The sequence below is a fragment of the Podarcis bocagei genome (assembly GCF_964188305.1).
Source record: "Podarcis bocagei genome assembly, chromosome: 2".
Lineage (NCBI taxonomy): Eukaryota > Metazoa > Chordata > Lepidosauria > Squamata > Lacertidae > Podarcis > Podarcis bocagei.
Genome location: NC_138126.1, coordinates 88,592,780 through 88,606,920, shown reverse-complemented (window position 1 = coordinate 88,606,920; position 14,141 = coordinate 88,592,780). Strand labels below are relative to the sequence as shown.

Below are 14,141 nucleotides of genomic sequence, written 5' to 3'. Positions count from 1 at the left end.
AACTTCTTGTACCCAACAACTCTCCCTTGAACTTTCAAAAGCAACAGAATTTAATACTTCTGACCCAAATCAAGGCTCTTCGACATGCTTCTACCAGTCATCTACAGTATTTGGCCTTCAAATTGAAAGCTGCCTCTAGAATACTTTGAGCTGATCCGTGAACTGCTCTGAGGTCTCCTGCAGTAGAATGAAAGCATTTGGCTTGCCCTCCTTACCCCATGCATGGGCAGTAGGGAAGTTGCCAGGAGTGCTGAACTCACTGACACCTATCAATCTTAGAAAGCCAGCAACAGTTGGTATCTCCAAGTAATTCAAACGTTAATTATGCATATCCTTCCCACAAGCATGTATATTTTGCTTATTTGGTTTGAGGAAGCCAAGAAACAGGGGAAAAGAGAATATTTTGCAGCTTACACAAGCATATTTGCCACGAGACAGACATCCCTTCACCCACACACGACCTTAATATCATAGTCCTATGTCAACCTTCCCACCACTACACTCAGCTCGCTTCACCATGTTCATGAGCATCATCTACTATTTACATATGCACCTACACAAAAGTTAGTAAAATTCCCATTCACTTACTTGAATTAACTGCAAGTAAGAGCAGCACCTGCTATTAAGAAACTTATCTCTCATTGAAAATATAAACAGCACTGAAAACACTAATGTAACTCTCTTCCCACCCTGCAAATGCTTTGCCCAGTGTAAGAGTACAAACACTACTCAAGAACACTCAAGAATGTTTTTTCGACTTCCTTGAAAAAACACAAACACATGCTTCCCCCAATCCCTGCCACCCTTTCTCCAGTACTCACCAATGGTAGCTCTAATAAGAGAGGAAGCATCCCCTATGTTGTTAAGACATTCCTGCTTAATGAACTCAGCAACAGGTTGGGGGAAGCTCTGGTAATGAGCCTTCACATTATTTTTCAGGATCAGACCACTCAGAGAACGAGTTGGCTCATCTGTTTAGAAAGATTTTGGAGAAAAGAAATTAATTCTCTAAGACCCAATATACTGTACACAGGAAGGAACCAACAACCCCACAGTAATAATGGTGACCTAAGAAGAGATGCAGGGGGGAAATGAGGATCACTAGATATTCCTTGATTATCATGAACTGAAACAGTAATGCAGTCATTCGATAGGATTTTACTCATGAACTCAACAAGCGTTATGCATTTTTTTCATCCTACATACTGTAGTTCCTTAGCATTTTTAGAACTGTATATGAATACAAATAATGTTCCACTTTGTTGCAATCAAATTTTTATGATCCTCATTTGTTGACACCTGATCCAAATAATTTCATTTCTTTGGGCATGGCTAAAAAGCAGTTAAAAACTGGACACCTCTGGTCATCATAGAAACAGAGCACCTTTATCTTTATCTACAAGGTCCCTCACTGGTCATCTGTGTGTTTACAATGGGCTTGCATTCCTACCCTCCTGTGCAGACCCTTTCAATACACACACACACACACACACACACACACACACAGACACCCAAAACCAAACTTACATATTAATCCTTACATTCTTTCTGCACCCCCTCCCACCAAAAGAAAGCAGTATAATCATTGTAAAAAAAGACAAAGATTATCAATGTCTGATAAGCAGTAGCTGGCAAAATTCTGACAGTTGAATTCCTTGCTAGAATTTGACTCACTTTTCATAGCAAGGCAGAACAGAGAACAAAAACAATTACTAGTTCAGCACCAAAGGGAACCCTTTTCAACCTTTACACCAGATAGTACTTTCTGAAGCAAAACAGGTATCAATCAAGCAAATACATTATTCTGCCATAATTCTAAATTAGCAGTTAAATCCTTGATATTATACAATAAAGGCAAGATACCACCACATTTTTCTCAAACTTTCATTGTGACAGATGTAATGGACATACCCTCAGATTTCAGTCGTGTCAATACAAATATCAAGTAGTTATTGAAATCAGGAAACTGGTTCAGCTGCTTCAGTTTCTGTAACATTTGTTAAAGAATCAATTCTTAAAATTTTCTACTAATAAAGGATTTTCAAGACTCTACACATAATGATTTTACTGATTTTTCAAATGTTCTTATGCTAAAAATGTTGGACTTTTCTCTTCTCATACAATACTGATCCAATATAGTTTCCAAGACTAATGCACCTGTTCCTGCTCACATTCCCAAACATATCATTTAATTTAAGGATAGACTATTCTATAACATTTGTTTATCTCACAATTTACTTCTGACTGTTTTACTAGATATAACACAGCTTATTGTTTCCTGCTCCCTTTGCAGTTCATGAGAAATGTTTTCTCTTATGCCACTTTCTATGGCAACTTTGATTATTCAAGGATACATCTTGAACAATACGCTGTGTTGCTGTGTTTGGAGACTGGGAGTCTTTGAGTAACTGAAGTACTTGCTGGAGGCCCTGTTCATCTGGCTGCCAGTCCATGATGGGAAGCTGCCTATCTGTAGAATGATAAAGAATAATATAGTATATTAGCATGACAGCAGAGCTACATTTCAACTCATTGTCTTATGACTGCAAACATCACCAAACTAAGAAGAAAATTGCATGTTGTACACATCTGAGAGCATCTTCACTTGTAATCAAAATTCAGGTAACCTAGGTAATCAGCCAATGCTTGCTTATATTTGTACAAGCCAGATGGCAAACTGGTATTTGAGGCCCACAAAAGACAGGATTCATTTAGATCCATAACTGTGAGGTGGGCAAGATGGAGAGACAGTGATTTGCACAAACATCATAGATGGAGTGATTTCCCATGTACCAGAAACACTTGTCCACTATCCAATATTGCACATGGACTTCACATGCATAAGTTGCTATACTTCTCCACAAGCACAAATGTGACCACTTAAGCAGTGTTAGAAACTGATATGTTATAGCTAGGAGCTAAATGGCAGCTTAAACCTAGGCTATGGGCACAAAAACGGAATGTCTGGGCACACTTTTTATAACAATACAAAGCTGAAAATAAATGAACTGCAGCTAAAATATTTCTCATGGTCTGGTCCTCCAGTCTTCAGAGAGTAGCTGGAAGTGGGGAGGCAGAAAAAGGTCTTCCTTTCCTTCCACTCTACAGTTTTAATCTGAAACCTTAGGCACAGTACAGCACCCAGAGCTTAGAAACTGCTTACACTAATGAAATTTCCTGTCGCAAAAGGCGCCTAGAACAATGGGAGTTTTGAACACTGTGCTTAAGACAATATAAATGAAAACATTTAAAAATAAGTTTTACCAAAAAAGATATGCAACAGAGCAAGGTCCTTAGAAAGTGCTAGAAAACCCATTTTTGGCAGCATAGTCAAGATCTATGTATGACTCATCAGAGAGCATCCATAGAACTTGGGAGGAACTTGCTCAAGGCTCAGCCCTATGGCAATATATAGTAGAAAGGTTGCACTAAAATGAATGAAATATATACCTAAAGATAGCAAAGGACGTTGATGTGAGGGATGACTTTGTTTGATACTAGTAATCACACATGTATCATACTACAGTATATAATGCCTAGTTGTTACCCATTTGTGGCATGCAATTCTGACAACTTCCGGCAATGCTCTGCTTCTAAGACATATTTTCTAAGGTCTAAATATGCTATTTTGTATCAAGCAAAATGTTTTTCCTCATATAGATCACCTATTATTGTTTTGATTTCCACATGAAATGTAACTGCACAACTTCCACAAGCATCCACTTAATAAGGCCTTTGACACAACACTCCACAATCCAATACCTATAACTGTGCCTTTGTGACTCTTCAAAATGTATTAGAGGTTGAGTGCGCCACAACTATTACACTCAAGTGTGAGAGTACTCACCTCTTTTTAAAAATCCAGTCGATACCCAGAAACTACCCGCCCATCCATACAAATCATTTTGAAAGCTTTTCACTCCCCTATCTCCAGCACATCTATTCCAATTTTGATTTTTGAGGGAGTGAACAGTTATGATCAACAAGCAGGGCTATTTTGCTTCCATTACATTGGGACTGGACATCCTCTTAATACTTCAGAATGAGGGCATGAAATAGGACCGTGCAACGACTCCACACAGTTGGGGAGACACGTGCTTACAGCAAGGAAATGGAGTACTGTACAAGGTATCAGGTGAGAGCCAAAAAGAGCCGAGCCAAAATGCGGGACTCTCCAGCACATCTATTCCAATTCCAGATTGTAACCTTATCTTCCGTCATCTCAGAGATGTAAATATTAGAGGTGACAGATAAACCAACAGTTTCTAATCACCAAACCGAAGGCCTTCCCACCCCCCGCCCATGCTTAAGAGGCTGTGTGCTTTTAAGTACCAGCTGCCTCCTGGGTGGGGACGAAACGTATAATGGGAGATGGTTGGTTGATGCCCTGCTTGAGCTTTCTAGTCGCTTTTAAGAACAAGGCGCTGGGCTGGAGGGACCTTTGGTCTGGTCCGCCTGGGCTCTTTCTGTTTAAGCGCGTGCCGGGCGACCAGTTCTTCGGCGAGGCTCTCCCGGCTCCCGCCTTGGGCTCTGCAGCACCACCTCCCACACAGAGGAAGCGTAAGCGCAGCTGCCCAGGGCCCCGCTGACCACCGCGGAAGCCCTCACGCCCCTCCCTCAAAGCCATGTTGGGCCGGAGCAGCCCAGCAGCTTAGCCGGCAACGTCTCGCCCCAATCAGATCAGGCCCGGCCAACTCGGTTCCCCCCGCCCGCCTCGCCGCCCACGACCGGGCCATTTCAGATTCCGCCCCTCTCCCGCCCTGCCTCCTCAACCGCTGGGCGACCTAACCCCCGCCAGCCAGCCAGCCAGCCGCCCAAGCCCGGCTCCTTGAAGGCTTCGCCTTCGCGAAATCCCTGCCTAGGCCGAAGCCGGGGGAGCCTCGCGCCATCCCCTCACACGCCCGCTCACGGCGCGCCCCAACCACCGAGCTTCCCACGCGCGCCCAGGGAACCCCGGCGCTGTACCTGCCCGGTTCCCGCGTGCCCAGGTTCAGGCCGCGGCTTCGGCGCCGAAGGAGGGAAGAAGGAGGTGGGGGCGGCAAGACGAACGCGACACGCGGGCGATGAGCCGGGCCGGCCGCCGTCTCTGCCACTCACGTGACTATGACCAACAAAAAAAAAGAAAGAAAAAGGGGAGGAGCAGAGGACCCGCTCGCGCACGTCTATAGACGAGGGCAAAGCAAGCACGTCACGTGGCTCAGGAGAAAGGGCGGTAGCCACGCCCTCTCCTCCCTCCGTCCGCTAGTCCGGATGGAAGCGCGGCGCCTTGAGGCAGGCGGCTGACGTCACGTCGCGCAACCTAACTTGGCCGCTGATGAAGCGCTGCAAAGCCAGACGGCGGGAGGCTTGATTATGTCGCCCAGCTGCACGTTGTCACCCCGAACAGATTTCGTTTCGCTTGTTTTTTCTCCCGGCGCAAACTTCCGTTGGCTGAGAGAAAACTAAGAGCTTCTACCTAAAAACGCAAGCAAACAGGTCTTTTTCAAAGAGCCACCGGGCGCCTTTCCGTGCTCAGTGTAGCAGGCGGTGTCACTGAAGGGAAAAAGGAGTTCAAGCGGCCGCTGGGCGCGGGAGGCTGTCCCCGCCCCCGTGGCCGGGCTGGCGCCTCTAGCCTGACCCGGACTCCGAGCCGGGCGGGGAGGCGCCGCGTTTTGTCGGTACAAGAAATAAGAGAGCGGGGCGCTTCTGGAGTCTTGTGGATGCATATTTCTGGAGGAGGGGGCGGAGGCGTGCCCATTACGTTCTACGGAGCATATGCAGTGCTATCTTCAAATAATGTTGGCAGAGAAACGTAAAAAGATTACAGAGTTGGGAGCGATCAAACAAACAAACCACACGGGGAGCAACCCCGTGCAAGCAACAGATCATGGCCGCCTGCTCAAAGATGGACAAACCCCGTGGTAGGGGGCTTCAGGGCACCCGCGTAGCCAGGATTTTTGTTAGCGGGGGGAACCTCAGTTAGCTATGTATTTTTATTCATTTGTGGGGGCAGCTGCTCCCCCCTGCCCCCCCCCGGCTACACCCATGCTTCAGGGGCAAATCCTTGCTTCCAAATAGGCTACCGGGCTGTCACATTTGCCAACAGCTTCATTATAAACTAATCTTGTTTGTATAAGATATGACAATGCTTAGGGCTAGGCTGTTCGATTGCCACATGTATGGTGCTCTTTTATTGCATATATGTTTCTTGTACAGTACATGACAATACCTGGTAACTGTCCATGCATGGGCTGCTACGGAGAGATATATCAGGCTGATGATTCTGTGTTATGGGATTATTATTATTATATTTACAGATAGGTAGCCGTGTTGGTCTGCCATAGTCAAAATAAAAAAATTCCTTCCAGTAGCACCTTGTGTGTATCTGAAGAAGTGTGCATGCACACGAAAGCTCATACCAAGAACTAACTTAGTTGGTCTTTAAGGTGCTACTGGAAGGAATTTTTTTTTTATTATATTTGTTAGTCTCCCTATCTCCCAGGGCAACCCAAAGTGACTACAGTCATACCTCGGGTTACGAACGCTGCAGGTTGCGCGTTTTTGGGTTGCGGACTGCGCCGAACCCGGAAGTATCGGAACGGGTTACTTCCGGGTTTTGGTGCTCGCACATGCGCAGAAACACAAAATGACATGTGCAGAAGCACTGAATCACGTCACGTGTGTGCGCAGATGCGGCGCTGCAGGTTGCAAATGCTGCAGGTTGCGAACGTGCCTCCTGCATGGATCACGTTCGCAACTCGAGGTATGGGTGGCGCTGTGGGTTAAACCACAGAGCCTAGGGCTTGCTGATCAGAGGCGGTTTGAATCCCCGCAACAGGGTGAGCTCCCGTTACTTGGTCCCTGCTCCTGCTAACCTAGCAGTTTGAAAGTATGCCAAAAAGTGCAAGTAGACAAATAGGTACTGCTCCAGTGGGAAGGTAAATGGTGTTTCTGTGTGCTGTTCTGGTTCGCCAGAAGCAGCTTAGTATTGCTGGCCACATGACCCGGAAGCTGTACACTGGCTCCCTTGGCCAGTAAACTGAGATGAGCGCCACAACCCTAGAGTCGTCCGCGACTGGACCTAATGGTCAGGGGTCCCTTTACCTTTATATATATACACACACACACACACACACACACACACACATTAAAACCAAGAAGAAAAATACATTAAATACTTCCCACCTACTTTTAAAAGGCCACAGATGGTTAAAGGCCAAAGGTCATGCTACTCCCATAGTCTGCTCTGGAAAACCCACCAGAGCAGATTTTGAGAGCACATGGCAAGGTGGGGGAAGAGTTGGAGTGGATGGGAAGTCTATATGAATGAACAGCTGTGTTGGATACAACTTATGATGAACATTACAGAAAACTCAAGGGCTCATAGTAAAAATTCACTGTCATATAAGTAGCATATTCATATCCCACTTTTCCTCCCAAGCACTCAAGGTGATAGATATGGTTCTCTACCTCCCGCATTTAATCCTCCCAGCAATCCTGTATGGTAGAGGAGGCAGCAAGGCAGTGTGCTGTCCAAAATCACCCAGTGGGCTTCGCGGGGGAGGGGGTGTTGAACCCTGGTCTCCTAATCCGGAACAAATCAATGCATCGAGCAGGATTTAGACAGTTTAAACTTTACACGTAATATTGAAGTAAGATTCTCCTGGTTCAGATGTGATTCTCAGCCCGAGCATTCAAGAACAATTCGGTTGGTTGGTCTACCTTTTTATGCTATTTACTTCCGACATAATGTAGATCACAACCGAAACATGAAAATTAGTAATTAGATGAATAGTTATGGACTAGAAATGTTCAGATTTAATTAAAGCTAAGCAGTAATACCGTTTGAATGTGCTTCTTTTGTTTATCGCTCGAAGGAGCTCGGAAACGACCGTGCCTATCGGAATGTCAGTTTACCTTTCCGTCTATTTGCCGCTGCTACGCCCTATCCCTCCGCGGTCGGGTTGCTTCACACTGCGCAAGCGCGGAGATCCAGTGTTTAGGACTACATTTCCCGATAAGACTTGCGACACGCCGCTCCTCCCCTGTGCCCCCTCCCATTCCGGAGCTGGGGGAGGGAGGTTGCCCGGGCCGGACCCGGCAGCGGCCCCGAGCGGGCGGGCTCGGGCGAGCATGGGGGGCTGCCTTTCCTCGCAGGCGGCCGATGACCTGTCGCTGCTCAACGACTCTACCGGCGATGGGGCGAGCCTTGGGCCTGGGGATCCGTCTCCACCGCCCATCCCTGTCCCGCCGCCCCCCTACCAGGTAGCGGGTCGGGGGTTGCGGGGCGGAGGGCGAAAGGGGGGCTGTGGGGCGGGTTCCCCCAGGCCTCGCCGACTGCGGTGCTGGGCGTCGGGGCCAGCCCTGGGTAGCCTACGGGGTTCTGCTACGCAAGGGAGTAGGAAGCCGACATATGGGGCGAGGAAATTCGGGTGGCATTTTAGGGGGTGGGCAGGGGTCGGGTATTGGCTTCGGGTTCTTGGGGTAAATAGGGCGGGGTGAGCTGAAACAGTAGCTATAGAAAGAAACTGGGATAACAGATTAGGGTGGAGACCCCCGACCTCATCCAGGTATGCTAAGGAGACAAGAATGGGGCTTGATGCCCTCTCGCCCTACAGTCACTTGGAGAGTGGATGTTACTGGGGTGAGTTAAGCCCAGTATTGACTTGGGAATGGATGTACAATGTTGAGCAGGAGACAGAACAGTGTCAAGCACAGAAAGATAATCAATATTTTTGCATTGGCATTAGTATTGCCCTTTAACCTTTGGACTGTGGTGTGTGAGTCTGAGGTCATGGGTCAAGGTTCTCTCAAAAAGCTATGGAAGCGTGAGTTGTGTGACTAGGGCTGTGGTCGTGGTGGGCATTCAGGGTGAAGAACTCAAAGTCACAAGTCAGCTATAGAAGATAAGAACTGGGGAACAGAAATAGTGCAGTGTGATTTATAAGAACTGAACAGTGGATCTGAAGTGAGGAGACCCAAATTCATGCTGAGCTGTGAACTGCTCCACATGATGAAGTATACAACATATAATGTAGAATGTAAATGTGACAGGACCTGCTTTGAAGTACAGGCACCATACAGGTATGTTTGTCGGTGGGCCAAGATTGACTGCAGCCCCACAAATTGTATGTTTGGTGGCAAACCTGGGTTAATGTGGGAAATGGCTATCAATGAGCAGTACAGTACTGAACATAACCAATCAATTACTAAATAGGCTTGGTTGAAAATAAATGTTTAGACTCCAGGCTATCTTATGCTAGGTGTGCATTCAACCATCCTGACAAATCTTTAGAAGATGTTGAGTTCCAGGCTGTGGTAACCAGGAATGCAGAGTCAGATTTCATAACACCACTATCTCTTTCTGCAGAAAAATGACATAGAACACTCATGATTGTTTTGTCTTGTCCATTTCAACAGTTGTCCTGTGTGCCTTTGATATTAACTTTCCCATGTCTGAGGTTTATTGTGGATCAGCTGCATGTTTCTCTGGCATTTTTGCAAGCTGCCATACCTGCAGAGTAGCATTCTCCAATGTGGGGACAGACAGTCTATGGAAGAAGAATTAGGAAAGACTGAGGGAAATTCTGGTGGTTTCATCCTGTTTGAAACCTGGGGAAGGTAAAGGCAGCACAAACTTAGTTTAAAAGGGTGGCTAGAACAAAACATCAGGATTCCATATCTCAAAGTACCAGAGTGGATCTTGGGAAGATGGCTGTTAGAATGTGTGGGGAATTTATTCACATTAATTTCAGAAACTCTTTGGGCTACCTCCTGAAACATATAGGCAGCAGATTAGACAAATGAAAAACCTGCTTCACACACACAAAAATCCCTACACTATTATATTATAGATTGCTTTGTAAAGGAAATAAATGATAAATACACTGAGGAATTTCCATATTTAAGAAGAGTGTACCACAGATGATTGGATAATGTTTACTAACAACACAGAATGGATGCTACCATCATGTTCTGCTTCTGAACTTCTTTAGCTTTTGACTGGCCACTTTTAGACAAAATGCTGAATTAGGTAGACTATTGATTTCAACCAGCACTGCAATTCTTGTGTCCCAAATCTTGATTGGGGCAGTGTTCCTAACAATTATCATCTGCTTTAGAGACCAGTAATTTAATGCATGTCTATGGGGGCAACTTGCAATTTGCTAAAATGTCTTCATTTTAAATGCAGTGGCTTGGGAGCAAGGGCATTCTGCTGCATGAAAGCAATTGGGGGCATGGGCATTCCAAGCTAACAGTATATTATTGGACCACTGTCTCACAATAAATGTTTGTCTAGATACATCCCAAAATAGAGGAGCAAGAGATGGATCTGATTGTTTTATGGTGAGTTAATTAGTTCTGCAAGGATCCCAACACCAGAGTCCAGAGCAGACAGAAGGGCTTCTTATGCATCTGCAAATGATGCGCTTGCTGTTTAGTTAGTTAGCAATTGCTGGCTCACTCCCCTGTAAAAACTTAAAATGCCAATCAGAAACATGATAGCACCATGATTTAGCCCATCTGGTGTACTACAGAGTAGATATTATCTGACAGTTTCAGCTTGCATATGCCAAAAAGTTAAGTATGTAACTGTAGGAGCCTGCAGGGTTATTTAGTTTTGCCACATTTGTGGAAATATGTTGAATAACTAGCTCTACTGGAGTGATATAGGGGTCTGTGAAGAAAGAATAGTTGATGGCTGAATTGCTGTATGTTGAGTGTGGGTTTATCTCCATTTGATTACTGGCTGGTTACAAGAGTAGCAATCACTCAGCCACTCTGTCTTCTGCATTTCTAGGAACATGCACCAATTCCAGTATATCACCCAACGCCCAGCCAGGCACGTCTTGCCACACAACTAACAGAAGAGGAGCAGATCCGTATAGCTCAGAGGATTGGGCTGATTCAACATCTTCCCAAAGGAATATTTGATCCAGGCACAGAGCCATCGGAAAAGAAAATCAAAGAGTATGTTTTCCATGTGCAATGCTTTGTGTTTATCCAGTTCACTGAGACTATTTGCTAGTAGATGCATATATAGCCTTTATATCCCACTGACAGTGTGTAGCAATTCCCTTTCCAAAATGGAATATGGGTATATTGTACTGTCCAATTCTTGGTTTTTAAAAATGATGACTTTAGGCATAAAAAGGTTGACTATCCCTGGTCTGATTCCTGGTCAATCACTACCAGTTCAGACCACATTACTTTACATTTATTTGCTCGTTCCCTCAGTTTTGGAGAAGTTCTTTTAGAGCTTTTCACAATCCCTTTATGATTTAACCACCCTGAACAACTTAGTGTCATGAGCAAACTTGGCCACCTAACTGGTCTAGCTTGGTTTCTTTTTAATAAAAAAAAAGTACAGGTCCCAATACTAATTCTTGTGGGACTCCACTTTCTGTCTGCTTTAGTAAGGTTTGTTCTTCTATATGCTTGGTCATTTTATCCTTAATACTCTCTACCAGTTTTTTCAGGACAGGTGTTAAGCTAACCAGCCTGTAATTTCTAGGATTCCCCCTGGATCCCATTTTAAAAGTTAGTGTCACATTGGCTACTTTCGTCTTCAGGTGTGGAGGTTGATCTTTGGGACAATATACAGTGGTACCTCAGGTTACAGACGCTTCAGGTTACAGATGCTTCAGGTTACAGACTCCGCTAACCCAGAAATAATACCTTGGGTTAAGAACTTTGCTTCAGGATGAGAAGAGAAATTGCGTGGTGGCGGGAGACCCAATTAGCTAAAGTGGCACCTCAGGTTAAGAACAGTTTCAGGTTAAGAACGGACCTCTGGAACGAATTAAGTTCTTAACCAGAGGTACCACTGTACATATTTTTATTAAGTCAGAAACTTCATATTTGAGTTGAGATCTCTTGAGTAGATTCAGACCCCAATTTGCCTCAATTCCTCAGACTTCATACAAAAGTTAATTTAGGCAAAAGTTACTTCCCCACCATCATTTTTCCAACAGAGCAATATTTTCCCCAACTATATAACACAAGGTGAAATTAACATGCATCATATTTAAAGTGAAATACTGTTCTCTTCAGCCTCTGCATCCATCTAACCTTAAAGAGCTCTTTGCTATGAAGACAGCATGTATTTAAAAACATCCAATAAAATGTGAATATACAGCAGCAACTTTCAGCTGGGGTAATGTCCATGTTTTGGAATAGATGTAGGTGGAGGGTCATCCTTGAACCTTGGAAGTCAGAAGCAAACTATTTAAGATAGAGCGCTCTGTGTGTAACAGGCTTGCATGCTTTCCAGCACCACAACCAGTATTGGACACTGTTAAGAATGGAATGGCGAGACTAGGTGACTTGCCAGCAAGTGGTTCTTTACTGGGATACCTGAACTTACCACGTGGTGGCAAATTGGGCGGGGAATGCGAGAGAGAAGTTTTAGAAGCCATCTTAGTGTCTTTAATAACATTTCCTTTTCTCTCTGCCCATTTCAGGTGTGTGATCTGCATGCTGGATTTTGTATACGGAGACCCCATCCGGTTCTTGCCCTGCCTGCACATCTACCACGTTCACTGCATTGATGACTGGCTGATGCGATCATTCACCTGCCCTTCTTGCATGGAGCCAGTTGACGCTGCTCTTCTGTCCTCCTACGAGACTAACTGAGGTGGCTGGGTGCCCTGCTCTTGTTAATGCTTCCAGGCTCTGGCTGTGTGGGGGGCTGGGATGTGGCACACACTTTTATTTGCACACTTCTGGGATACACCAAAGATCCTATGGCAGAGAATCTGATCCCAGGCCTTGAGGACAACACAGAACCATTCTAGCTTGGCTGGCTGTGCTAAAGGCTGACTTGTGCCATATTTGAGAATTGTAACCAGAGTAGGTGGAGACTGGGGGCGAAATGGCAAAGCAAGAATTGTCCTTTCACTCCACCCACAAATGCTGTTTTTTTCTTTTCTTTTCAAGATGATCAAGATTGTTCTTCAGGACTATTCTTACCCACATACCTGTTTAAATCCCCACTGAGTTATCAAGTACAGGTCTGGGGTGTTACATGGGAGGGGACTGCAACTCTTTGACCAAAAAGAGAGAGTTGTTTAAAGCTAACACTGGTTGCAAAGATCTTCTAATTTCAAATCCAGAAAAGGAGTTTTAGCATTGTCACATCAACTCTGGTTGGTATGTGGCAGAGTCTGGATGTTTTGAGAAGTGTTGTTTTTTTTTAAAGCATTTCTCCGTTACCCCACAAATGCTTCTTTTAACCAGGTGGGAAACAAGCGTCTTTAAAGCTTGGCCACTATTGAAATCTTACCCGGTAGCACTTGTGCTACAATGCACAAAACAAGTCTAAGGGGTTTGTCTCAGTTCTTTGTGGGGGCAATTTGGAGCAGTGACCTTGGCAGGGAGATTTGAGCTTGATTTCTGTAGTTGGGAGTCAGAGTGCTTCTGTTTAAAGGTTCATGTTTCAACTAAGAGTGAACGCTACATACTTTTCACTTCCTCTCTTCTGCTTGTAAAGATTTTAAGATGCTTTTAAGGTGGAGACAGAAGAGTTGTTAAATAACAGCTTTTTAGTAAGTTAGTGATGAAGTACAAAAGCCTCCTCTACAGATGGTGGGTTAAGGCATTCAAGTGCGCTATTGTAAAGGTAAAGAAACTGTTTGTTTGCCCAATGTTTACTCTGTTTGCCTTACACAAAATGAAGACTCTTGTCCCTTAAGAAACTGCTAGCGATTAATGCCATGCAGCAAGCCCACTATTTGGAAAGGCTTCCCTTAGTCATGCTGTTTATTGCCTTGCAAGTGGAGAGGCGTGAAAGTGCTTTTCTGATTATGCATTGTCCTTAACAAGGATCTAGCACTTGAAAGTAAAACTGATGTGTGTTGCATTCAAATGGAAATAAAATAGATTGCATATAATCCCTTGTAGAAATAAGTATTTGGGCAAAGCGGACTGCTCATATCCCTTTTCTCCCATCACTCTTTCCAGCTAAAATGAATGTCAGCAGCACTTGACAAGGAGACTTCTTCTACTGGTCAATCATCAGTGTTTCTTTTCTGTACTACCTTATGTCTTTTGCAAAAGATGGACTTGGTGGTTAGTCCATTTTTGATCAGGCATAATTTTAGAGTTGCAAGGTCCATGCTGAGACTTGGGCCCTTCCTCTTTCCTTATTGTCCCAGGAAAGG

At 44.8% G+C, this 14,141-nt stretch overlaps 2 protein-coding genes across 3 annotated transcripts in view; one reads left to right on the top strand and one right to left on the bottom strand.

Moving 5' to 3' along the window:
* The window catches only part of TNPO2 (transportin 2), a 31,821-nt gene extending 26,699 nt beyond the window's left edge, over positions 1-5,122 (bottom strand). The window contains exons 1-4 of one of the 2 annotated variants that reach the window (XM_081180293.1): positions 4,966-5,122; positions 2,355-2,470; positions 1,912-1,987; positions 822-971 (exon numbers count right to left, since the gene is read on the bottom strand). In XM_081180293.1, coding sequence (XP_081036419.1) covers positions 822-971; positions 1,912-1,987; positions 2,355-2,453 — 325 coding nt within the window. In that variant the 5' untranslated portion in view covers positions 2,454-2,470; positions 4,966-5,122. Of the gene's footprint in view, positions 1-821; positions 972-1,911; positions 1,988-2,354; positions 2,471-4,439; positions 4,618-4,965 lie in introns of those variants that run through there. The other variant, XM_081180294.1, reaches the window with a different exon arrangement.
* Positions 5,123-7,869: 2,747 nt separating this feature from the next.
* LOC308579430 (RING finger protein 11-like) lies at positions 7,870-13,871 on the top strand. Its single transcript, XM_081180560.1, has 3 exons — positions 7,870-8,244; positions 10,781-10,950; positions 12,444-13,871. Exons 1-3 carry the CDS (start codon positions 7,885-7,887, stop codon positions 12,613-12,615), a joined length of 702 nt encoding a protein of 233 aa, XP_081036686.1. The 5' UTR covers positions 7,870-7,884; the 3' UTR covers positions 12,616-13,871.
* The last annotated feature ends 270 nt before the right edge of the window (positions 13,872-14,141 follow it).